This window comes from Bos taurus, chromosome 5, assembly GCF_002263795.3.
Source record: "Bos taurus isolate L1 Dominette 01449 registration number 42190680 breed Hereford chromosome 5, ARS-UCD2.0, whole genome shotgun sequence".
In the NCBI taxonomy this organism is placed as follows: domain Eukaryota; kingdom Metazoa; phylum Chordata; class Mammalia; order Artiodactyla; family Bovidae; genus Bos; species Bos taurus.
Window position 1 is genome coordinate 14,751,305 of NC_037332.1, and position 25,679 is coordinate 14,776,983.

Here is a 25,679-nt window from a genome sequence, read left to right on the forward strand (position 1 = left end):
ATGTTCCTTAAATGCATATTTCCAATTTAAAAACAACTCCAGTGTAACTTTTATACTTACAAGACTTATAATACTTTGAATCTAGTAAGGGAAACTTTTTCAAATTAAAAACAAAGTTATTGACTCTAATTAAAGTTATATTATTAATATGTAAAAATAAATAATCTTATGTTTTTTTTTTTTTACTTTTAATGGTTTGTTATATGTTTGAGCCAGAGAAAATACATATAAATTATGAATTCTTTATAAATTTATTCATATACAAAGAGTAAACAAAACAACAGAAAGCCCATTTATTCTTATTTTAATACCAAGTACACATTAAGCTTCCTGATATTTATTATTGATATTAGCAATTCCATGATCATTTCTCTTTAGAAATAAATATAAATATTTACATATTTGTATATATTATTATAAATATATTATAGAATAAATATTTAGCATCTTATAACTACTGTATTTTTTAAAAGTACTTTTAGTTAATGTTACATTATTGTATTTTATTGTGAAAATGCAGCTGTTATGTATTTCTTCCAGAGTTATAATTTATAACATTATATTATTGCGTTAAATAAATATATTATTGTATAATTACATCAATAATATTAAGAACACTCCAATTTAAATTTTCTTTAAATTCCATTTTGGTTTTCAGCTTGACAAAAATTGCACCACTTTTTCATTTTGTTTCTTTGGAAAAACTGGATGTCAGCAACAATTGTCTTTCTGGTAAGTTTATAATAATACATAGTTGTTTCTCAAATAATAGGCTTTTGGGTTTCTGTTCTAAATATGATAAGGAAATCTTCTGGGTAGATGTATATAACATATCTATACCAAATGGTGTAGAGGAGGAAATTTTTCTCTTTTCTCAAACTGGGCCTGAGAATTAAACTGATGTAAATCAGATAAATAGAAGAAAAAAAATACAAGTTTTAATTTTTCTTTTTTTTTTTTACTTGTACATGAGAGTCCTCACAAGAAAATTAAGACCCCAAGAAGCAGTTAAGATTGAACTTACATAGTGAGTCAGACGAAGAGTAGTAAATTGTGAAAATGAGAGGAAGCCGAGGGGCTTGGGCACTAAGGTAGTTAATTGGATTGAAAAGTGCCTAGGAAATAAAGGCTAGTTTAACAAGCTTGTTTGCATACATATCTCTTGGCCTTAGCTTCCCATCCTTAAGACAAGAATGTCTCTTTGCTTCTGTTATAGGAAAATATCTTTCACATGGGAATTTAATTTCTTGCTTTTAAGAAAAAGAAGGAAGATTAGAGTGCTCTTAAATTTGCTCCTTTTTTTTTAAGTGCATTTTAAACCATAGTCAAGGCTATGGTTTTTCCTGTGGTCATGTATGGATGTGAGAGTTGGACTGTGAAGAAAGCTAAGCACCGAAGAATTGATGCTTTTGAACTGTGGTGTTGGAGAAGACTTTTGAGAGTCCTTTGGACTGCAAGGAGATCCAACCAGTCCATCCTAAAGGAGATCGGTCCTGGGTGTTCTTTGGAAGGAATGATGCTAAAGCTGAAACTCCAGTACTTTGGCCACCTCATGCGAAGTGCTGACTCATTGGAAAAGACTGTGATACTGGGAGGGATTGGAGGCAGGAGGAGAAGGGGATGACAGAGGATGAGATGGCTGGATGGCATCACCAACTCGATGGATGTGAGTCTGAGTGAACTCCAGGAGTTGGTGATGGACAGGGAGGCCTGGAGTGCTGCAATTCATGGGGTCTTAAAGAGTTGGACACAACTGAGCAACTGAACTGAACTGAACTGAACTTAAAATAGTCAAAATGCCAGAATGGCTTATTAGGGTGCCATGTATTATAAACTCCTTTGAATGTGTGGTGAAATAATTTAATTAAAATTTTCTTTATACTTTTAAACTCATATTACTTCCATATCTTTCTGGTAAACCTTGGAAAATGTGAGAATTATATTCTTATTTAAAATTCATATATCCTATACCTATAAAAAATTAGTCTAATGAAGATAAGTAAACACATTTGTCTAACTTGTTGACACCTAACCATTACAGAGGAGACATCCATCAAAAGTTTATTAAAGAATGATGTATTGATTTGGTTTAACAATCCCTTACCCTCAAACTTCACCATCCCCAATTTTAGTCAGTCCCCTTGTAGAGATAATCACAGTTCTAAATCTGTCACCATAGGTTAAATCTGACTTTCCTACATCTTTATATTAAAGGAATCAAATAGGATGTTCTTTGTTGACTCTAGATTTTGGTTGGCATTCTTGGGATATTCCACCACATCAGTTGTTCAGTTGTTTGTATCAGCAATATGTTTTTTTTTTTTTTTTTTCCTGATGTGTGGTCCATTGCATGAATACATCACAGTTTGTCCATTTTCCTGTTGATTAATATTTTGTTTGCTGTTTGGGGTCAGTTCAGTTCAGTTGCTTAGTGGTGTTCGACTCTGCAACCCCATGGACCGCAGCACTCCAGACTTCCCTGTCCCTCACCAACTCCTGAGGTTTGCTCAAACTCATGAACATCCAGTCAGTGATGCCTTCCAACCATCTCATCTTCTGTTGTCCCCTTTTCCTCCTATCTTCACTCTTTCCCAGCACTGGACTTTTCTAAAGAGTCACATCTTCACATCAGGTGGCCAAAGTACTGGAACTTCAACTTCAGCATTAGTCCTTCCAATGAATACTCAGGACTGATTTCTGTTAGGATGGACTGGTTGGATCGCCTTGCAGTCCAAGGGACTCTCAAGAGTCCTCTCCAACATCACAGTTCAAAAGCATCAATTCTTTGGCACTCAGGTTTCTTTATAGTTCAATTGCCACATCTATACTTGACCACTGGAAAAACCATAGCCTTGACTAGACGGACCTTTGATGGCAAAGTAATGACTCTGCTTTTTAATATGCTGTCTAGGTTGGTCATAGTTTTTCTTCCAAGGAGAAGGTGTCTTTTAATTTCATGGCTGCAGTCACCATCTGCAGTGATTTTAGAACCCAAGAAAATAAAGTCTGTCACTGTTTTCCCATCTGTTTGCCATGAAGTGATGGGACTGGATGCCATGATTTTTGTTTTTTTGAATGTTGATTTTTAAGCCAGCCTTTTCACTCTCCTCTTTCACTTTCATTAAGAGGCTCTTTAGTTCCTCTTTGCTTTCTGCAGGTGGTGTCATCTGCATATCTGAGGTTAATGATATTTCTTCCAGTAATCTTGATTCCAGCTTGTGCTTCATCCAGCCCTATATTTCATATAATGTACTCTACATGTAAGTTAAATAAGCAGGGTGAAAATATACAGCTTTGATGTACTCCTTTCCCAATTTGGAACCAGTCTGTTGTTCCATGTCCAGTTCTAACTGTTGCTTCTTGACCTGCATACGGTTTCCTCAGGAGGCAGGTAAGGTGGTCTGGTATTCCTATCCCTTTAATAATTTTCCATAGTTTGTTGTGATCCACACAGTCAAAGGCTTTGACATAGTCAATAAAGCGGAAGTAGATGTTTTCTGGAACTCTCTTGCTTTTTTGATGATTCAATGGATGTTGGCAATTTGATCTCTGGTTCCTCTGCCTTTTCTAGATCCAGCTTAAACATCTGGAAGTTCTTGGTTCATGTACTATTGAAGCCTAACTTGGAGAATTTTGAGTGTGTGAGATGAGTGCAACTGTGAAGTAGTTTGAGGATTTCCTTTTGTTGGGATTGGAATGAAAACTGACCTTTTCCAGTCCTGTGGCCACTGCTGAGTTTTCCAAATGTGCTGGCATATTGAGTGCAGCACTTTCATATCATCATCTTTTAGGATTTGAAATAGCTCAGCTGGAATTCCATCAACTCCACTAGCTTTGTTCATGGTGATGCTTCCTAAGGTCCACTTGACTTCATATTCCAGGATGTCTGGTTCTAGGTGGATGATCACACACCATCTGGTTATCTCAGTCATTAAGACTTTTTTCTGTATAGTTTTTCAGTGTATTTTTGCTACCTCTTCCTAGTCTCTTCCGCTTCTGTTAGGTCCATACCATTTCTTTCATTTATTGTGCCCATTTTTCTTGAAATGTTCCCTTGGTATCTCTAATTTCCTTGAAGAGATCTCTAGTCTTCTCCATTCTATTGTTTTCCTGTTTCTTTGCATTGATCACTGAGGAAGGCTTTCTTATCTGTCCTTGCTATTTTTTGGAACTCTGTATTCAGATGGATATATCTTTCCTTTGCTCCTTTATCTTTAGCTTCTCTTCTTTTCTTACCTATTTGTAAGGCCTCCTCAGTATACCATTTTGCCTTTTTGCTTTTCTTTTTCTTGGGGATGGTTTTGATCACTGACTCCTGTGCAATGTCACAAACTTCTGTCCAGGGTTCTTCAGTCACTCTATCATATATAATCCCTGAGTCTATTGTATAGTAGTAAGGGATTTTATTTAGGTCATACCTGAATGGTCTAGTAGTTTTCCCTACTTTCTTCACTTAAGTCTTAAGTTTGCAATAAGGAGTTCATGATCTGAGCCACGTCAGTTCCTGGTCTTGTTTTTGCTTATATAGAACTTCTCTATCTTTAGCTGCAAGGAATAAAATCAGTCTGATTTCAGTATTGACCATCTGTTTGGGGCACTCTGATTATAAAGTTCCTATGGAAATTCATGTACAAATACTTTTGTAACCTAAGTTTTCAGTTTTCTTGGATATATGTTTAAGGATGTAATTACTGGATAATAGAGTAGATACATGAAAGTCAAAGTGAAAAGTATTAGTCACTCAGTCATGTCCAACTCTGTGGCCCCATGGACGGTAGCCCTCCAGGCTCCTCTGTCCATGGAATTCTCCAGGCAAGAATACTAGAAGTGAAGTGAAGTCGCTCAGTCGTGTCCGACTCTTTTTGACCCTGTGGACTCTAGCCCATCAGGCTCCTACATCCATGGAATTTTCCAGGCAAGTCTTGGAGTGGGTTCCCATTCCCTTCTCCAGGGGATCTTCCCAAGCCAGGGATTGAACCTGGGTCTGCTGCATTGCAGGCAGTTTCTTTACCATCTGAACCACCAGGGAAGCCCCTGTTAGTGTATACTTAACTTTATAAGAAACTAATAAAACTGTTTTCCCAAATAGTTGTAACATTTTACTTCCCCACATTAGAGTTCCAATCACTCCGTTCTATAGGGGGTTTTGGTATATCATTATATTATCTCGTTATGGTTTTAGTTTGCACTTCCCTGATGGATAATGATATGGAGCATCTTTGCATACCTTTATTGATAGTTTCTGTATATTGTTTTGTGTATTTTCAAGTATCTTACCATTTAAAAAATTTGGCTATTTTTTATTGGTTTGAATAAATTATTTATGTATTCTGGATGAAATTATTTGCCAGACATATGTTTTGTGGGTGTTCTGTCCCAGTCTCTCTTTTACCTATTAATTTTGTTAAGTGTATCTTTAGATAAGCAGAAATTTAAATTTTGGTTTAATTTTTTATTTTTAATAATTTTTGCTCTCTGTGTCCTTTGTAATATTTTTCTACATCCAGAATGAGATGGTTTTCTATACTTTTTAACTTTCTTATAAAGGTCTTGTACTTTAAGTTTTTACTTTTACGTCTATGACCTACCTGAAATTAATTTTTACAAATGGTGTGGAGTCAAAGATGAGTTGTTGAACAACTAAACAACATTTAGTTTTTCCAGAAACACTTCTTGAACAAAATGTTTTCATCATTGATTGACTTTGGTGTCTTTGTCAAAAAATTGATTTCCATTTTGTCCACCTTTTAACTGGTTTTCTCGTAATGATAGATGATATTTTCCTGTTTCTTTTTAATGTCCAATACTTTGTAACTGTATGCTGAGCATTGTTCATACTACAAATGTACTGAGTCCAGCTATTGTTATCTTTCTTTTAAAGTGTAGTAAATGTAATTCTAGCAGGCAGTTAAGGTATTGATGGATAATTGTGTTTCTGTCAACCTTAATTTCATTCTCTCCTATGGCAAATCATTTCAATTTTCAACTCTCAATGCATTCCTCTACCTCTGGGCATTGTCTTCACTCCTAATACATGGTCCTTCTGGATTTTGGCTGAATCTCTGAGATGCTGTATTCGGTTAAGTCTTATCTGACTGGGCTAAAATTCCAGTGTCTTCCCCTGCTGCGTGAACTATAATGTCATCACTCAGCTCTTAGCCTAGTAGCAGGTTAACTTTGCTAGGTGTTTCAGAATGTTGCCCTGTCTAGCACTCGACCAAGGAGCGGTGGTAAACCCTTACATAGACTTTTTCCCAATTCTCTTCCTACCAACATATATACACTCAGCTTCTTCACAGTACTTTTCACCATAAATTCCAGTCTCATGTCTAAACTTTGCCTCATCATTCAGCAAAACAGCCTCTTTGCTTGATTTCCACTTTCTTGCTCTAAAGTGGCTAAATAATTTTAGGAAAAAAAAAAAAAAATGTAATTGTCAGCTCACCATGTGTGTTTGCTGTTTTCTCCCAAGTCAGGCTTAAAAACAGGTGCTTCCTGTTTATTGTCCAGTTTTATGATTGTTTTCTGTGGGAGAGCAATTCCAGTATAAATTACTCTTAATGTACCCTGGATTGCTGGATTGACCTACTGTTTTTACTTTTGAAAGTATACATGTAATTCTGTTTAGGCAAATGTTCAATTTTTACCACTCTCCGATTACTTTTGACTTTACTTTTTTATATGTTGTGTTAACGATCTGGCAAAGCTTGCTCTAAGCTGTTTACATGCTCATTTAATTCTCACCCTATGAGATAGATATAAACCTGAATTACCAAGCAATTGTATGATTTGTATAAATTCACACAGCTACTAAATGGTAGAAATATATATTATGATAGCAGAGTCTCTTAATATTGTCTTTTAAAAACATGTAGAATAAATAATTTTGTGCTTTTCTTTAATAGTCAAACATAAAATGGTCATTTATGTATAACTATTTTTCTTTATCTGTAATACCTCATAATAATTTTCATTGTTTGTTTTCTATAGATCTTACAAGTGCCATAAAGTGGTTTGATGCGTGCTTTTCTCTCCATGAATTGTCTCTCACTGGAAACCCACTTCTTCAAGAAATAAACTGGAGGTAAATAAATATTGTTGCACCCTATGTATATACTTTATTATAATTGCAGAGAACACAATTTGATGAAAATTGTTCTGTGTATATTATTAATAATTGCCTGGGAAAAGTGAATAAAGAACAATTCAAAAGTTATTCTAAATAGAACAATTTTATAAAAGTAGTTTAAAAAATACCTTCTGCCTAAAATAATTTTTTGTACATGTAAGAACTAATATAAATTTGAAATGATAATTCTGATCCATACTACTGATTATATGACAATTTTAGTATGATGTTGACTTAGGTTTGTGTTTATAGAAAAGACATTTTTGTGGAATTACTTTTTGAGTCATCTACATCCCATAGTTTGCCATTTAAAATTATTTCCTTTCTGGTAATAATTTGATTTTGTTTTTATTTTCTGAAAAGAGAAAGTTGGTGTCTGTTAAAGTATGTATTATAAGTATGTGTGAATTTAGCCTCTATTTGGAATACTGCAGTAAGTACCTAGATGTAAATGAAAAAATATACTTCGTGATTTTTTAAATGAATTTTCTTTTTAAAAAAGTTCTCTAATCTGAAATTCTCAAATTATGCTAACAGCATTTTCCCTAAGATAGCCAACATTGTAATCAGTTTTTTTGAAGTAATTTACATATAATAAAATTTATCAGTTTATTTATGAATATGACTATTGTATAGAAATCATCAAATCATTTTTATCACTTTGAAAGTGAAACTGAAAGTGAAGTTGCTCAGTCGTGTCCAACTCTTTGCGACCCCGTGGACTGTAGCCTATCAGGCTCCTCCGTCCATGAGATTTTCCAGGCAAGAATTGCTGGAGTGGATTCTCCAGGGGATCTTCCCGATCCAGGAATCAAACCCTGGTCTCCCACATTGCAGGCAGACGCTTTACCGTCTGAGCCACCAGGGAAGCTTTTTAATCACCTTGAAAAATTAACTTATTCCTCTTGGTGGTTAGTCCCCTCTTCAAGTATTTTATAACCCTCTTCCAATACTTTAAAAATGTCTCTCTCTAATTTACTGGTCTTTTAAGAGCTCTTCCCATAAATTGGGATGCTGTATCATGATGCTGAGTATCAGTAGCCTGAGATGATAGTGCTTTTGTCTTCTTTTTGACTTGTGCAGGGCCTCCACCTCTTTTGGATACAGGCATCTTTTCTGGATCTTGGCTTCCTTAGATATCTGCTTTCCTTTGACTCCAAATCACCAGAGATGGTGCGTTGAGCATAGCACCTGTACTTAAAACCTGCCTAGCACTCTGAGGAAAGCTTGCTGATTATCTTCCTGCTCCACCCACCCCAAAAGCAGAAAACAACAAAATCAATAATGTGCTAATTTGTTACTATAAGCATTGGTGATGATTTAGTCGCTAAGTCATGTCCTACTCTTGCGACCCCATGGACTGTAGACTGCCAGGCTCCTCTGTCCGTAGGATTTTCCAGGCAAGAGTACTGGAGTGGACTGACATTTCCTTCTTCAATTACAAGGATTGCTGCTGCTAAGTCGCTTCAGTTGTGTCCAACTCTGTGCGACCCCATAGACGGCAGCCCACCAGGCTCCCCCGTCCCTGGGATTCTCCAGGCAAGAACACTGGAATGGGTTGCCATTTCCTTCTCCAATGCATGAAAGTGAAAAAATAAAGTGAAGTTGCTCAGTCGTGTCCGACCCCTAGCGACCCCGTGGACTGCAGCCCACCAGGCCCCTCCTTCCATGGGATTTTCCAGGCAAGAGGACTGGAGTGGGGTGCCATTGCCTTCTCCAAAAGGATTAGTTGTACATAAATAGATTTGTAATGAGAATAAGTAGGTTATTCAAAAGCATGTATAATCATTGTAGGACTGATTTAAGAACTACAAAATACCCAAAGTAGAATTTCTATAATATCTAGTGGGGTTTGGGTTTTGTTTTGTTTTTAATGACTGTTTGCAAGCTATCACTATTAAATTCACACACATCAGATTAATCTGAAAAACCATGTTATTCTTGGTTACGGTAGGACTTCTGTTATGGTTTGCAACAAGTGATGTAATCTCTGCCTGGGTTTTAGTTTGTAAAATAAATACTAATATTAACCTACCTCAAAACTTGTTGAGGATCTGTGAAATACTGAGTAAATGCCCCAAATAAAATATTATCTTTTTATAAAAAAAAAAAAAAAAGTCTCTCCACTGTCTTATGGCTTTCACTGTTTCTAAGGAGAAGTCTGTGGACATTCTTGTCTTCATTTCTCTGTCTCTGGGTACTTTTAAGATTTTATCAGTGGTTTTCAGCAATTTGATTATAACGTGCTTTGATGTGGTTTTAGATAGATTTACTCTCCTTAGGATTTTTTCCTTGTTTATTTGCTTAGCGTTTTTCTAATTGCTGTAGATTTGTCTTACCATGTTGTGTTAGTTTCACATGCACAGCAACATGATTCAATTATTTGTGTGGGTGTATTCTTTTCAGAATTTTTCTATTATGGGTTATTATAAGATATTGAATAGAGTTCCCTATGTTATGCAGTAGGTCCTTATTGTTTAGTTGATATATAGTAGTATATATCTGTTAATTTTGTTGTTGTTATTCAGTCACTACGTCATGTATGAATGTTTTGCAACCTCATGAACTACAGCCTGCCAGGCTCCTCTGTCCATGGGATTTCCCAGGCAAGAATACTGGAGTAGGTTGCCATTTCCTTCTCCAGGGGATCTTCCCGACCCAAGGATCAAACCTGTGTCTCTTCTGTCTCCTGCATTGGTGGGCAGATTCTTTACCACTGAGCCACCAGGGAAGCCAGCTCCCAGTGTATCCCTCTTCCCTGCCTTTATTCTTTGGTAACCATAAGTTTATCTTCTAAGTCTGTGAGTCTATTTCTGTACTGTAAATAAGTTCATTTGTATCACTTTTTTGATTCCACATATAGGTGATATAGTATGATATTTGTCTTTGTCTGACATACCTCACTTAATATGATAATTTTTAGTCCATCCATGTTGCAATTCTGCTTAGAATTTACTGAACCTCTTGGATATTGTGGATTTATAGTTTCCATAAAATTGTGAAAAATTTTGGCCATTGTTTTTAAGTATTTTTTTCTGCTTCCTTCTATCTTCTCCTACGAGAACTCCAACTTCACCAATATTAGACCACTTGATGCATCCTTGAAGTCACTATTGCTTTGTTCTTATATTTATTGTTTTTGTTTTCTGCCTATATTTCAGTCTTACTAGTTATTGCTGTGGCTTCAAATCCCCTGATGTTTTCTTCATGTGTAACTGCTCTGCAGTTAATCCTATCTAAACTGTTTTTCAGTTCAGATTAGATGTTATGATTTTCATTTCTACAAGTTTTCTTTTTTTTTTTTAACATTTACAGTTTCTCTCTTAATCATGTTCATATATTCCTGAATCATCTTCAACATATGGATAATATTTATAATAGCTGTTTTAACATCTTTTCCAATGAGTCAACTCTTCGCATGAGGTGGCCAAAGTACTGGAGTCTCAGCTTTAGCATCATTCCTTCCAAGGAACACCCAGGACTGATCTCCTTTAGAATGGACTGGTTGGAACTCCTTGCAGTCCAAGGGACTCTCAAGAGTCTTCAACACCACAGTTCAAAAGCATCAGTTCTTCGGCGCTCAGCTTTCTTCACAGTCCAACTCTCACATCCATACATGACCACTGGAAAAACCATAGCCTTGACTAGATGGACCTTTGTTGGCAAAGTAATGTCTCTTCTTTTCAATATGCTATCTAGGTTGGTCATAACTTTCCTTCCAAGGAGTAAGCGTCTTTTAATTTCATGGCTGCAATTACCATCTACCGTGATTTTGGAGCCCCAAAATAAAGTCTGACACTCTTTCCACTGTTTCCCCATTTATTTCCCATGAAGTGATGGGAACAGATGCCATGATCTTAGTTTTCTGAATGTTGAGCTTTAAGCCAACTTTTTCATTCTCCACTTTCACTTTCATCCAGAGGCTTTTTAGTTCCTCTTCACTTTTTGCCATAACGGTGGTGTCATCTGCATATCTGAGATTACTGATATTTCTCCTGGTAATCTTGATTCCAGCTTATGCTTCTTCCAGCCTAGCGTTTCTCATGATGTACTCTGCATATAAGTTGAAAAAGCAGGGTGATAATATACAGCCTTGATGTACTCCTTTTCCTATTTGGAACCAGTCTGTTGTTCCATATCCAGTTCTAACTGTTGCTTCCTGACCTGCATATAGGTTTCTCAAGAGGCAGGTCAGGTGGTCTGATATTCCCGTCTCTTTCAGAATTTTCCACAGTTTATTGTGATCCACACAGTCAAAGGCTTTGGCATAGTCAGTAAAGCAGAAATAGATGTTTTTGTGGAACTCTCTTACTTTTTCCATTATCCAGCGGATGTTGGCAATTTGATCTCTAGTTCCTCTGCCTTTTCTAAAACCAGCTTGAATATCTGGAAGTTCACGGTTCACGTATTGCTGAAGCCTGGCTTGGAGAATTTTGAGCATTACTTTACTAGCATGTGAGATGAGTGCAATTGTGCGATAGTTTGAGCATTCCTTGGCATTGCCTTTCTTTGGGATTGAAATGAAAACTGACCTTTTGCAGTCCTGTGGCCACTGCTGAGTTTTCCAAATTTGCTGGCATATTGAGTGCAACACTTTCACAGCATCATCTTTCAGGATTTGAAATAGCTCAACTGGAATGCCATCACCTCCACTAGCTTTGTTCGTAGTGATGCTTTCTAAGGCCCACTTGATTTCACATTCCAGGATGTTTGGCTCTAGGTGAGTGATCACACCATTGTGATTATCTTGATCAAATCAGACAGTGATCAGAAAGTACAAGTATTTAAAGAATGTGTGTAGATGTGAAAAGGCCACCTGATTATGTTTCTAGACATAATAGAAACATTTTGCCAGCTTGGTGAAGGACTTCATCTTCTGGAATAGAAACAGTCAAGGTCCCCATACAGGTGCACTAACTTGCAATCTAGGACTGCTTCTCTTTCATTGAGATTTAGAGCACTGATCCCCAAGTTTGGGTCCTCACTTCTCGAAACCCATATAATGAGTGAAGTTATGTCTGAAGGACTGTTTGACAGGTGATATTATTTATTATAAAGATGTCTAATGGGTTGTTTCTAGAGAGATATTTTTATTTTCCCAAGTAACTATAGAGAATAAGTTATAGAATTGGCATACAATGACAAATCAGAATGGCAGTTGTGTACATTATTCAGAGCAAGGGGATAATGGTTTTACTATTAGGTGTTGGGCAAATAGGGCATGAATTCTGTAGCTGATCTGGTATTAGTTACCATCTGAACAGCTGCCATGTTGCAAGTTGTAGAGGTTTAAAGCAAACCTATGTCCTGAATAATCTTTTATTTATTTTTTGTTATTTTGTTTGTAGAAAGCATCAACACTTATTTAATTGAATAAATATGCTTGTTGTAAAACCTACTGATATAACCTATTGTAAGACATATATAAAGATAATAATATTCACATTTTACTGCACTTAATATATATACTTTATAGTTTTAAAGAAATTACTTAATTAGAAATAATACTGAGAGAAAATAGAATAGTATTTATATGTACAATTATTTAGCTATTATGTTGTCTATGTTTAAATTAGTCTTTGTGAACTAGAACAATACCAACTTGTAAATTTTACCTATCAAATTTCATATAGATCCAGTTGCCCTAACACAGCTTTCATAATTTTAAGAAGAGATTCACTTATCTAAATAGTTTAAAATCTAGTGATCTATAAAATATGTATTTGTTAATGAAACGATCAACTAAAACTTTTACTAGTGTGTTCTGCTGAACTTTACATAACCCCTTGATACCAACAAAGGGATTAGTTATAGATTTTCCCAATTGGCTTCTTACTTTCATGTCCAGCCAGTGATAACACGAACAAAACTGATGTACTAAAAATTCTCTTTTTAAAACTTAATCCACAGACTCAGTTTGGAATTTCCTTTGGGAATGTGTTTCGTTCATGAATGATTAATAGAGCTTCTTAAGTGACAGAATATTCACCAGGAGGTTTTCACTGAATGAAATATTGATTTAGCCCTTGACTAGGAGGAGCCCAGCTGGAAAAACTAAGGCTGAGATCTCACAGTGTCCTTATACTTCATTTCAAACATGAATCAACTTGTTACAGCACTTTCTAATATACTTATCATAGAGTCTTTATAAGGCTGCATTTGATTTTAAAGCCAATCCCTGCACTACTAATTTATACAAATCTGACTACTGTTCCTTAAAAAAAGATTCAAGAAAAAAAATTGTTGAAATAAACCATTAGCTCCAATCTGGATATTTATTATGTGATTCACAGATTTCAAGACACTGTCACACTTTTCAAGATCCCACCAAACTACATGTTTACACCCAAAGATTCAAAACATCTAACTAAAATAACCTGGGAACTATTTTATGTAAAGATGATGAGTGTAACATCAGAATATTCCAAACGTAAAAATTCAAGGTCTGTTGTCCCCCATTCTCTAGAATTTTACATGTAGCTAAAATATTGTACTTAATGAGTCTATATCAGTAACTATTAATATGTCCGAAATATAGCATTTGATGATAAAGCTGTCACTTTTCCCCATACTAACCTGGTGTCAATTAACATCTCAATAGTCTCCACATGATGACAGTTGCACCACCTAGAAACAACTCTACCGTCCTGTGTTAACTCTGAATGTACCTTTCATTACTTTGGTTGTCTGGAACATAAACATTTATTTTATTAAATAAGATATTTGTGGTAAAATAGTAATATGATCCTTAATCAGATAAAACAAATTCTAATTTTTTTGCCCCTTGGATGGTATTGGTTTATTTGGTTAAAATGGCTCTCCATTCCAACCATCAATTATTTCTGAATAGAAATAATTGCTCAGAAATATTCAGACACATTTCTGAATTGTTTCTTTATGTATTTGATATGTGCTGTTGAATTTTAGAATTACAGGGATAGTTTTCTAAAAACACCTTCATACCATTTATATAAAACTAATGGCAATGTTAACCAGTGACATATCATTGGAATGTTACTGCCCAGAGACCACAGTGTCTCTTATTTTAGCAAACTCTTCTGATATCCTTGATATATAGACTATAAGTTTCCTTAAGAAAAATGCAAGCTGTTTTTTTAATTTAAGATATTTTATAAATGATTTGAGTTTCAGTTATTTTTTTACTTCAAACTTGACCATATCTGATTTTAGCATAACATGCTGTAGTCTATTTTCTTCCCAGTGTATTGATTTTATTCTTTAAAGTGCACAAGAAAGACTGAATTTAAATATATATATATATATATATATATATATATATATATACACACATTTCCCCAAACTTGTCAATAGAGGTCTATGTGTAGCGGAGGACTCTTCATTTCAAAAAACATCCCAAGCACAGCTGAAGAAGTATTTCAAGGACAAGCTTATCAGAAACACTACACTGGGGATTGGAGACCCACAAAAAAATCTTCCTTGAATTCTCATCTCAATTAATTTAGAGAGTCACTAAGGCAAAGACTTAGACTTCCCTGGTGGCTCAGACGGTAAAGTGTCTGCCTACAATGAGGGAGACCTGGGTTCGATCCCTGGGTCGGGAAGATCCCCTGGAGAAGGAAATGACAACCCACTCTAGTATTCTTGCCTGGAAAATCCCATGAATGGAAGAACCTACAGTCCATGGGGTCGCAAAGAGTCAGACACAACTGAGCAGCTTCACTTTACTTTAAGGCAAAGATAGATGTATTAGACCCTGAGGCTCTCATGTGAGCAGCATGAGCATTGTCTTCTTTTTACTGACTCCTCATTTAGCCACATTGAGACCTGAAAGATGACTTCTCACGAGTGTCTCACAAGTATTACTGCATCTGCACTGTCACCATGGGTCCACCATCCTGGTGAGAAGTTTTGTGTATACAACCACTTACTGAAATGATTATACCCTCAAGGAAAAGATAGTTAGCTTTACCTAACCCCTAAGAATGCAACTTATAATAATAAGATAATATGCTTTATTAATTTCCCTTCCAAGGTATGCATATGTGTGCAGTTGCTTCAGTCATGTCCAACTCTTTGAGACCCCAGGGGCCGTGGCCTGCCTGGCTCCTCTGTCCAGGCTTCTCTGTCCAAGGATAGTCATTCCCTTCTTCATGGGATCTTCCTGACCCAGGGATCAAGCTCATGTCTCTTAAGTCTCCTGCAGTGGTAGGCGGGTTCTTTACCACTAGCGCCTCCTGGGAACCTATTTCAAAGACTGGAGCCTGTCACTGGCATAACTCATTTCATCAGCTGATCAGGTTCATTCTGGAAATCAAGGTATCAGATTGATATTTGCTTGGTACCCAAAGAATTAGAAATGTTGCTATTCTCAAGAACTATTTCCACCAAGTTATTAAAAGCCTTTTATTTGCTCTTCTATAATTTACGAGATTTAATTTTTTTTAAATTTACCAGTAATAGAGCATTTTTAAAGCATTATGAACACCAGTATAGTCTTAACTTTCAATACTCTCTATTATCACCTCTCAAAAATCATTTTTTCACACTTGACATTTTATAATTATTATTAAATAAGTTATTTTGACATCACAGTCATATCTTAAAGAAATCTGACTGGGTATTTTTATGAATAGTTAGAATACAATGTTGCTTTCTTAGTACTGTAATAAATTATTTGGTAGGATTGAATATTTCCTTGCTTTGATGAAAAAGTGAAATTGAAAGTCACTCAGTTGTGTTCGCTCCAGTACTCTTGCCTGGAAAATCCCATGGGCAGAGGAGCCTGGTAGGCTGCGACCCTTAGGGGTCGCTAAGAGTCGGACACGACTGAGCGACTTCCCTTTCAGTTTTCACTTTCATACATTGGAGAAGGAAATGGCAGCCCACTCCAATGTTCTTGCCTGGAGAATCCCAGGGACGGGGGAGCCTGGTGGGCTGCCGTCTACGGGGTTGCACAGAGTCGGACACGACTGAAGCGACTTAGCAGCAGCAGCAGCAGTAGCAGTTGTGTCTGACTCTTTGTGACCCCCTTGGAGTTTCTCCAGACCAGAATACTGGAGTGGGTAGCCTTTGCCTTTTCCATGTGATCTTCCCAACCCAGGGATCGAAGCCAGGTCTCCCACGTTGCAGGCAGATGCTTTACCCACTGAGCCACAGGAAAGCCTTAGAAAAAGATTTCCTGTTATATTTAATATTGTGTCTCTGAGGTGAATGCCTCTGCTTACCTTATCACCTGTGATGAATAGCTATTATCTTAAGGTAATGTTCTGCTTTTGAATCATATCTTCAATGACTCTAAGCAGAAACACAATATATGCCAGATATGTAACCCTTTGTGGTAAGCATTATAGGTAGTTTTTGAATTGATAAGCATTCTAACTTCAAGCCACCTCAAAAAGTTCAAAACAATGCTAGCTGCAGAAGCACATATACTAAAATTGGAATGATACAGAGAAGATTAGCATGGCCCCTGTGCAAGGACGACACATTAATTCATGAGCCAATCTATATTTTGTAGCATATGTAAAATAGGTAGCCAGGGAGGATTTGCTGTAGGACTCAGGGAACTCAAAACTGGGGCTCTGTGACAACCTGGAGGGGTGCGATGGGTTGGGAGATGAGTGGGAGACTCAAGAGGGAGAGAACGTAGGTATAGCTATGGCTGATCCATGTTGATGTATGGAAAAAACTAACAGAATATTGTAATTATCCTTTAATTAAAAATGAATAACTTTTTAAAAGCTCAAAATATATGGGCTCAAATTTTAACAGCTTAAACTCTTTATTATTAGCAAAGCTTTTATCTGCTTCTTAACATTGTAAAACATTTGATAATTACCCTGAAAAACCAAATCTAAATCTAATTTTTTTTCTCTTATTTGTTATCTGTATGGGGAAAATAAGGCAGTATTTCTGGAGTGGTTGGAGGAGTTTGGGAGCTAGTCAACTGTGTCCCCAGGAAATGGAAAACTGTGGTATTCTTCTATTTTGTTTCATTGAAAAAGATGTATTTGTACCTCTCTTATGATGACTTTTATTTAATACCAAGGCTACCAAGATCATAAACTATACACAGGATGCATTATGACTTTGGTTAGCCTTATGCATTTTTGCCTTAATGAACCACTTCCTCCATTAAAAAATAATTAAAATTATATTTTACAACTGTGTTTGCACAAATAGCTATATCAATCCTGACTATACAACCTAGATAGAAGGAAAAACGGTTATTAGGCTTTGCCTTCTTAACTCTTAGCATTTTAGTACTCTTACCCTGCCATCCTTCATTTAGTGTTTAAGAACTGTTTGTTTCACTTTTTAATTACCAAAATTTATTTTTAGAGCACTTTTAGGTTAACAGCAAAACTGAGCAGAAAGTAGAGAAAGCACACACACCCCCAGTCCCCACACATGTACAATTTCCCTCACTGTAAATATCCCACACCAAAGCAGTATACTTTTATTTTTTGGCCATGGTGCACGGCATGTAGAATCTTCATTCCCTGACCAGAGATCAAACCTGTGTTCCCTGCATTGGAATCATGGAATCTTAACCACCTGACTGCCAAGGAAGTCCCAAAGCGGTATACTTTTTGCAGTCAATGAACCTACACTGACACATATTTATCACCCAAACTCCGTAGATTTATATTAGAGTTCACTCTCGGTGTTTTACATTCTATGGGTTTTGAATGTGTTATGACATGTATCCACCATGTGGTAATGCGTAGAATCATTTTACAGCCTTAACAATTCTCTGTGCTTTGCCCTTTCATCCCTCCCTCTACTTTAACCATTTGTTGTTGTTCATTTGCTCAGTCGTGTCCGACTCTTTGCAACTCTTTGGACTGCAGCACACCAGGCCTCCCTGTCCATCACCATGCCCTGGAGCTTGCTCAAACTCATGTCCATTGAGTCAGGGATGCCTTCCAACCATCTCGTCCTCTATCATCCCCTTCTCCTCCTGCCTTCAATCTTTTCAGCATCAGAGTCTTTTCTTTTTTTTTAATTTGGTACTCAGTTTATTTTTTTAATACGAAACTGCCCAGTTGCCCAGCCTAATATAAAGCTGCTACGGAGTAATAGCCCCTTGCTCTTTGTTGCTCCCAGACCACTTCTTCTCCCTCTAAAGGTGGCTATGACCCAGCCTCCAATTATTGGGTGTCCCCCCCTTCTGTCTTAGAGCCCCTAGTTCTAATGAGTCGGCTCTTCACATCAGATGGCCAAAATATTGGAGTTTCAGCTTCAGCATCAGTCCTTCCAATGAATATTCAGGATTGATTTCCTTTAGGATAGACTGGTTTGATCTCCTTGCAGTCCAAGGGACTCTCAAGAGTCTTCTCCAGCATCACAGTTCAAAAAAATCAATTCTTTGGCACTCAGCCTTCAGGGTCCAACTCTCACATCCATACATGACTACTGGAAAAACCATAGTTTGACTAGATGGACCTTTGTTGGCAAAGTGATGTCTCTGCTTTTTAACATGCTGTCTAGCTTAGTCATATCTTTGCTTCCAAGGAGCAAGCATCTTTTAATTTCATGGCTGCAGTCAACATCTGCAGTGATTTTGAAGCCCAAGAAAATAAAATCTGTAACTGTTTCCATTGTTTCCCCATCTATTTGCCATGAAATGATGGGATCATCATTTGCCATGAAATGATGGGATCAGATGCCATGATCTTCATTTTTTGAATGTTGAGTTTTAAGCCAGCTATTTCACTCTTCTGCCTCCATCTAGAGGTTCTTTAGTTCCTCTTTGCTTTCTGCCATAAACGTGTTGTCATCAGGATACCTGAGGTTACTGATTTTTCTCCTGGCAATCTTGATTCCAGCTTGTGCTTCATCCAGGCTGGCATTTTGCATGATGTGCTCTACATTTAAATTTAATAAGCAGGGTGGCTATATATTGCCATGATGCACTCCTTTCCCAACCAGTCCATTGTTGCTTCTTGACCTGCATACAGGTTGTTCAGGAGGCAGGTTAGGTGGTCTGGTATTTCCATCTCTTTAAGAATGTTCCACAGTTTGTTGTGGTCTACACAGTCAAAGGCTTTAGCTTAGTCGATGAAGCAGAATTCTGTTTTTCTGGAATTCTCTTGCTTTTTCTGTGATCCAGTGGATGTTGTCAATTTGATATCTGGTTCCTCTGCCTTTTCTAAACCCAGCTTGAATATCTGGAAGTTCATGTACTGTTAAAGCCTAGCTTGGAGAATTTTGAGCATTTCTTTGCTTGCTTTAACCTCTTAAAGCAACCATTAATCTTGTTGTCTACATAATTTTGCTTTTTTTCCAGAATGTAGAACAATTGGAATTATACAATATATGCCTTTTTCAGATCAGCTTTTTTCACTCAGTAATATGCATTTGCATTTCCTCTATGTTTGTTCATGGATGGATAGCTCATTTTTTTTAATGCTAAATAATTTTATACTGTATGAATATATCACAGTTTATCTTTCAGTTCACCTACTGAAGGACATCTTGGTTGTTTCCAATTTTTGGCTGAAACAAATAAAACTGCTATAAACATATATGGGCAGGTTTTTGTATGGACATGCATTTTCAGTTCATCTGGATAAATACCAAGGAGACTGATTGCTAGATCAAAAATAAAGATGTTTAATTTGGTAAGAAACCACCAAACTATCTTCCAAAATGTCTCTCCCATTTTTCATTACCACCAGCACTTAATTAGAATTCCTGTTTCTCCACATCCTCACCAGCATTTGGTGTTATCAGTATTTTGGATTGTGGACATTATACTAGGTAGGTAGTAGTATCTCATTGTTGTTATAATTTGCAATCCATTAATTAATGCTTGTTTGTCATATTTATATATTTTGGTAAGATGTCTTTAATATGTTTGGCTCACTTTTAAACCAAGACATTCATTTTCTTATCATTGAGTTTTAAGCTTTTCTTTTTTGTATATTTTGGATAACAGTAATTTATCAGATGTGTCTTTTGCAAATATTTTCTCCCAGTGTATGACTTGTCATCGAATTGACAGTGTCCCTAGGTGTGGGAATTTTTAATTTTAATGAAGTTCAACTCATCAACAAATTTTTCATAGATATGCCTTTGGTATTGTATCTAAAAAGTCATCACCATACCCAAGGTCATCTGGATTTTATTAGATTTTTTTTTCTTATAGGAGTTTTAGGGTTTTGCACTTTGCTTTAAAGTCTGTGATCCATTTTGAGTTAATTTCTGTGAAGCTTAAGAGGTCTGCATCTGGACGTTTAGATTCTTTAATTTTTTTGCACAGGGGGATGCTCAGTTACTCTAGCACCAATAGTTGAAAAGTGTTATCTTTTCTCCATTATACTGACTATTTCTGCATTCTCTATTCTGTTCCATCAATCTATTTGATTATTCTTTTGCCATTACTAAATTATCTTGATTACTGTAGCTTCATAGATTATTTTGAAGTCAGGTAGTGTTAGTCTTCCAAATTTTCTTCAAAACTAAGTTGGCTATCTCCCTCTTTTGCCTGTTTATATAACTTTCAAATCAATTTGTTGATATCGACAAAATATCTTGCTGATATTTGAATTAGATATGTTATATCTCTAGATCAAGTTGGGAAAAACTGACTTTTGACAATATTGAATCTTCTTATCCACAGATTTATTTTCCCATGGGACATCTTTCCATTTATGTAGGCTTCTTTGATATCTGTTGTCAGTGACTTATAATTTTCCTCAAAGGAACCGTTAGTGTTTTAGTAAGAAGTTTTACTCACTCAATAAGTTTAGTTTGCCCCTGTGACCATAAACAGCCTTGTGAAAAGAAGCCTATATGCTTTCTTGCGTAAAGCTTGGGAAGTACTTCGAAGTGGCTGGGTTTGGTAGACCGCTTTTGCTTTCTGACCTGCTTTTTCATAGCATTAACCTTTAAATTGATAAAGGCTTTTGCTCATATTTTGGAGATTATTTATTATAATCCTTACCAAGATTCAAGGAGAAATATAATTTTGGAATTTCCAGATCATGAAATATTGAGTAATCACCACCCTTTTTGTTTAACCCTATTTTCAGTATGTTTCACTGAGAAATGATCAGAATTCACACCTACTTCTGAAACAGACAGTAACTTTCAGTTACATTATCTTATTTTAGAAAGAGTGTACCTGATACTCTCTCATAATGCAGATTTTTATTTACTACTCCCAGCCCAAGTTTCCAGCTGCTTGAATTTACCATTTGTGGTTTAGAAGAAAATGATTAAATGTGTATCAAGAACTCTGAAACTTACTTGATACATGGCATGATATCATAATTTAAAAAAATAGAATTTTCTCTATAAAATCAATAACTTCAGAGATATATTCTCTGCTTATATTATTTAAATAATAGGCACATAAATTATTTTAGTTATAAACTCTCCTTTTCAAGATTATTAATTTTTTCCTATTTTTAATAGGCATTCTCTACTTAAGATATTACCTGCTCTAAGGATCCTCAATGGTGAAATGCTAACCTCTTGTACAGAACGTCACACTGAAGGACACCATCAACTAGAATTAGAGCATTTCCTGGAACATTGTCAGTCCCAAATTAGAGAATTTAACTTACTAAGTGAAAAATATATTACTGGTGACAGGTAAGACTGTTATCATCTTGTTGTAATTAAAAGATATAATGCAATTTATACATAGCATTAAAAATTTTTCTGATCAATACAGTACTACCTTTTTGGACTTTTACAGTGTGTTTTAGGAATATTTTCCTCTTTAAAAAATACATCTATGAGTATCATCTTTTATTATTTGAAATGTATTAATCTGTATTTTGAGCATATATTAAAGGCTAAAATTAGATCAAAATAAATGAAAGCATTAAGATAGCTTCACACCAATATACACTCATTCATTTGTTCATTCAATTATTCAGTCATACATTTAGTCATCAATTATTGATGGACAAGACACATAAGAAGTTAAGTATTACATTTTGGCCTGAAAGAATTCATGATTTCATTAAGAGAAAATTAGCTAAATAAGTCATTACAATGCAACAAGTCAAGTTTTATAAAACATATAATATTTATTATATATCTATTATATAAAGAATAATATTACACATATTTTAATGTATTAAGTTATGGGTGCATAGTGGAGAAAAGCAGTCAAGACATGCACATATTCAGAGGGCAGAGGCTGAGAACAGAGTCCTAAAAATATATCAAAGAAAAAGAACTTCCTATCCCCCACCCTGAATTCTGAATTCAGTTCAGTTCAGTCACTCAGTTGCGTCTGACTCTTTGTGACCTCATGGACTGCAGCATGCCAGGCTTCTCTGTCCATTACCAACTTCTGGAGCTTACTCAGACTCATGTGAATCAAGTCGGTGATGCCATCAACCATCTCATCCTCTGTCATCCCCTTCTCCTCCTGCCTTCAATCTTTCCCAGCATCAGGGTCTTTTCCAGTGAGTCAGTTCTTTGCATCAGGTGGCCAAAGTATTGGAGTTTCAGCTTCAGCATCAGTCTTTCCAATGAATATTCAGGACTGATTTCCTTTAGGATGGACCAGTTTGATCTCCTTGCAGTCCAAGGGACTGTCAAGAGTCATCTCCAACACCGTAGTTCAAAAGCATCAATTCTTCGGCGCTCAGCTTTCTTTATAGTCCAACTCTCACAATCATACGTGGCTCCTGGAAAAACCATAGCTTTGCCTAAACATACCTTTGTTGGCAAAGTAATGTCTCTTCTTTTTAATATGCTGCCTAGGTTGGTCATAACTTTTCTTCCAAGGACGAGGCATCTTTTAATTTCATGGCTGCAGTCACCATCTGCAGTGATTTTGGAGCCCCTCAAAGTCTGCCACTGTTTCCATTGTTTCCCCATCTATTTGCCATGAAGGGATGAGACCAAATTCATGATACATGAATCCTGAATGTATTACTATAAATGAATTACAATTTATATATTAAAACTTTATTTTATAATTTATACTACTCCAAAAAACACAAATGAAAAAGAAAAATTATTTTATATTTTCATATGATGTCTGCATTATAAATGGAACAATGATATGTGCTTCCAAATGTCTAAACTTAATTACTAAATTACATATTAAATTTTTGCTATTTATACTGTCGTACTGCTCATCCTATGTAAGAGTTGGTTTTTTCTATTTAAATGGTTTTTTAAAATATAGTCTAATCAGATTATAAACATATCTTACAGCTTTAAAAATAATTCCAATTGTTATGGATAGTTTACTTTGAATAAATAGCTTATTTTACATTTGTATTTTTGTAAACCTAAATTGATATCTCCTTGTGTATTTATGGTAACCTACGATTTTTATGTAAAAATGACTCTTAACCCTCGTGTTGAAATTTAGATTTACAGTTATTTTTAAGAATTTATTGCTATTGCAATTAAGTGTCACTTTAGAATTGGAAATTGACCATTTTTATGTTAAATCATAAATGGTGGTGAATTCAGCACTTAGCCATAAACAGTTGACATCCAATATTGAAGTGAACTTTTTCTGCATTATTCACCAACAAAAAGGATATATTATTAACATATATTAGAGGAATCTATGCTAATGTCTCCATTTGTAAACATAGAAAGTGTCTATCTCTACATTTTAGGAAATATAACTTTCATTTCATTTGGAATACTTAAATCCAACAATTATTCAGGAGAATCATAGGCATTTATGTCTTAAAGTATTTGAATGATCTTTGCAACAGATATTTTTTCCAGAGAAAAATGGAAATAAAAACTTTCCCATAATGTAAGTTATTTGTTTAATTGTCCAATACAAATATTTTGCATGGCAAAAGTCAGTGTACAAAGTACTTTTAATCTTGTTTCATAAATAACATCTCCAAATTTAGGCAGCCATGATTTCTCATGTTTATGGCAGTAAAAGCATGGATTTTTCTCATTCACTTGTACCAAAAATACCTAGGATAAAAGTGATTCTAAAACTTCCAGATGTTTTGTCTGGATTAATGGATTGAGATTAACTACAGAAATATTTTCACTTTTTGTGTGTAATGAGATCAGTTTTTACAAAAACAATCAGAAATCAAGTTTTAATGAATTTTGTAGTAAAATTTAATATTCATGTCAGGCCACATAGGGATATTTTCAAAATCTGTACAGGTGTAACCATTTGCTGATATAATTCTTTTTATTAAATGTCCTCATTATTTATTTGCTCAGAAATATATTCACCTTGGATGTTGCACAAAATCTCTGCTATTATTTTAAGAAATTGATGACACTTAGTAATGAATGTCGATGTGTGCATGAACATGGGGATGTAAGTATGACCAGGAGAGGTGAATCAGAAGCCCAGCAGAATCATTTGCCTCCTACACACAGTGATAGCAAACAGCAAAATAGAGTTCTTTACTCTTCTGCAAATGAATATAAACTGAACTCACCAGATATTTCTGAGAAATGGATGGACTCTGGCTCTAGTCATTCCTCATCAACCAACCCCTCCTTATGTGAAGATACAAAAGAAAGAAATCAGGAAGAAATAGTAGACCAGAAAAGAGAAGACAGCAAGACAAGTAGTTTCCCCAGCAAAAGAATACCATTCATTGAAACGGTAAGGACAAGGTTTCTACTGGAGAACTGCCAGAATACTGAACATCACGAAAAAATGTAAGTTTTATAGATCATTTTTCTTTTACCATTATGTTTTATTGTTTTTATGGATAATGATAATTTGGTAAAGGATTTAAATCCTATCATATTTCATGTTCATTTCCTTATGTTTTATGATATGCACAGATTATTAAATACAGTACAGATTAATTTGGTTGAATTTTGGCAGGTTCTTATTTAATCAACTAGTATTATTTAATTTAAGATGAGTAACTGTGAAATTATTTTTTCTGCCTTCTAATCTCTAAATAATTAAAAAGAACTTTTAATAAGAAATAAAGCAATCTCATTATTCTTAAAATACTGTAAAGACCTCTCATATGAGGGTCTTAGGATATACTTCCAGGGAAGGTCAGAAAATCCTTCCTGCACAGGCCTTTTCTCAAATCCCTTGAGCTTAAAATAGTCCCTGGTAGCTCAGTTGGTAAAGAATCCACATACAGTGCAGGAGACCCCAGTTCAATTCCTGGGTCAGGAAGATCCACTGGAGAAGGGATAGGCTACCCACTCCAGTATTCTTGGGCTTCCTTGTGGCTCAGCTGGTAAAGAATCCACCTGCTCTGCAGGAGACCTGGATTTGATCCCTGGACTGGGAAGATTCCCTGGAGAAGGGAAAGGCTACCCACTCCAGTATTCTGGCCTGGAGAATGCTATGGACTGTATAGTCCGTGGGGTCACAAAGGGTCGGAAAATGACTGAGCGACTTTCACTTTCACTAAAATATTCAGCATGCCAAATATATTGGTATGTTTTGGGGTAGTTTTAGCCAGGGTACCCTAGACATTACTTGTTTGAATCCTGTTAGCTCTAAACACTCCAGACATTGTCTATTAAAATTTCAGATAAACAACATTGAGCTGTTTATTCATGGTAAATAAAATTGCCAAATAATAATAAGAAAGGATGAGGGACTGAAAATATAGACAAA

General features: G+C 35.6%; 1 protein-coding gene and 1 non-coding gene across 6 annotated transcripts in view; both read left to right on the plus strand.

The window, feature by feature from the left end:
• LRRIQ1 (leucine rich repeats and IQ motif containing 1) overlaps window positions 1–25,679 on the plus strand; it is a 225,845-nt gene that overhangs the window by 78,076 nt on the left and 122,090 nt on the right. For all 5 annotated transcript variants that reach the window (XM_059886782.1, XM_005206079.5, XM_059886783.1 and 2 more), the window contains 4 exon segments: window positions 659–732; window positions 6,991–7,084; window positions 21,536–21,715; window positions 24,299–24,748. In XM_059886782.1, coding sequence (XP_059742765.1) covers window positions 659–732; window positions 6,991–7,084; window positions 21,536–21,715; window positions 24,299–24,748 — 798 coding nt within the window.
• LOC112446910 (U6 spliceosomal RNA) lies at window positions 16,519–16,625 on the plus strand. The gene has a single exon (XR_003034986.1). It is a non-coding gene; the product is annotated as a U6 spliceosomal RNA (small nuclear RNA).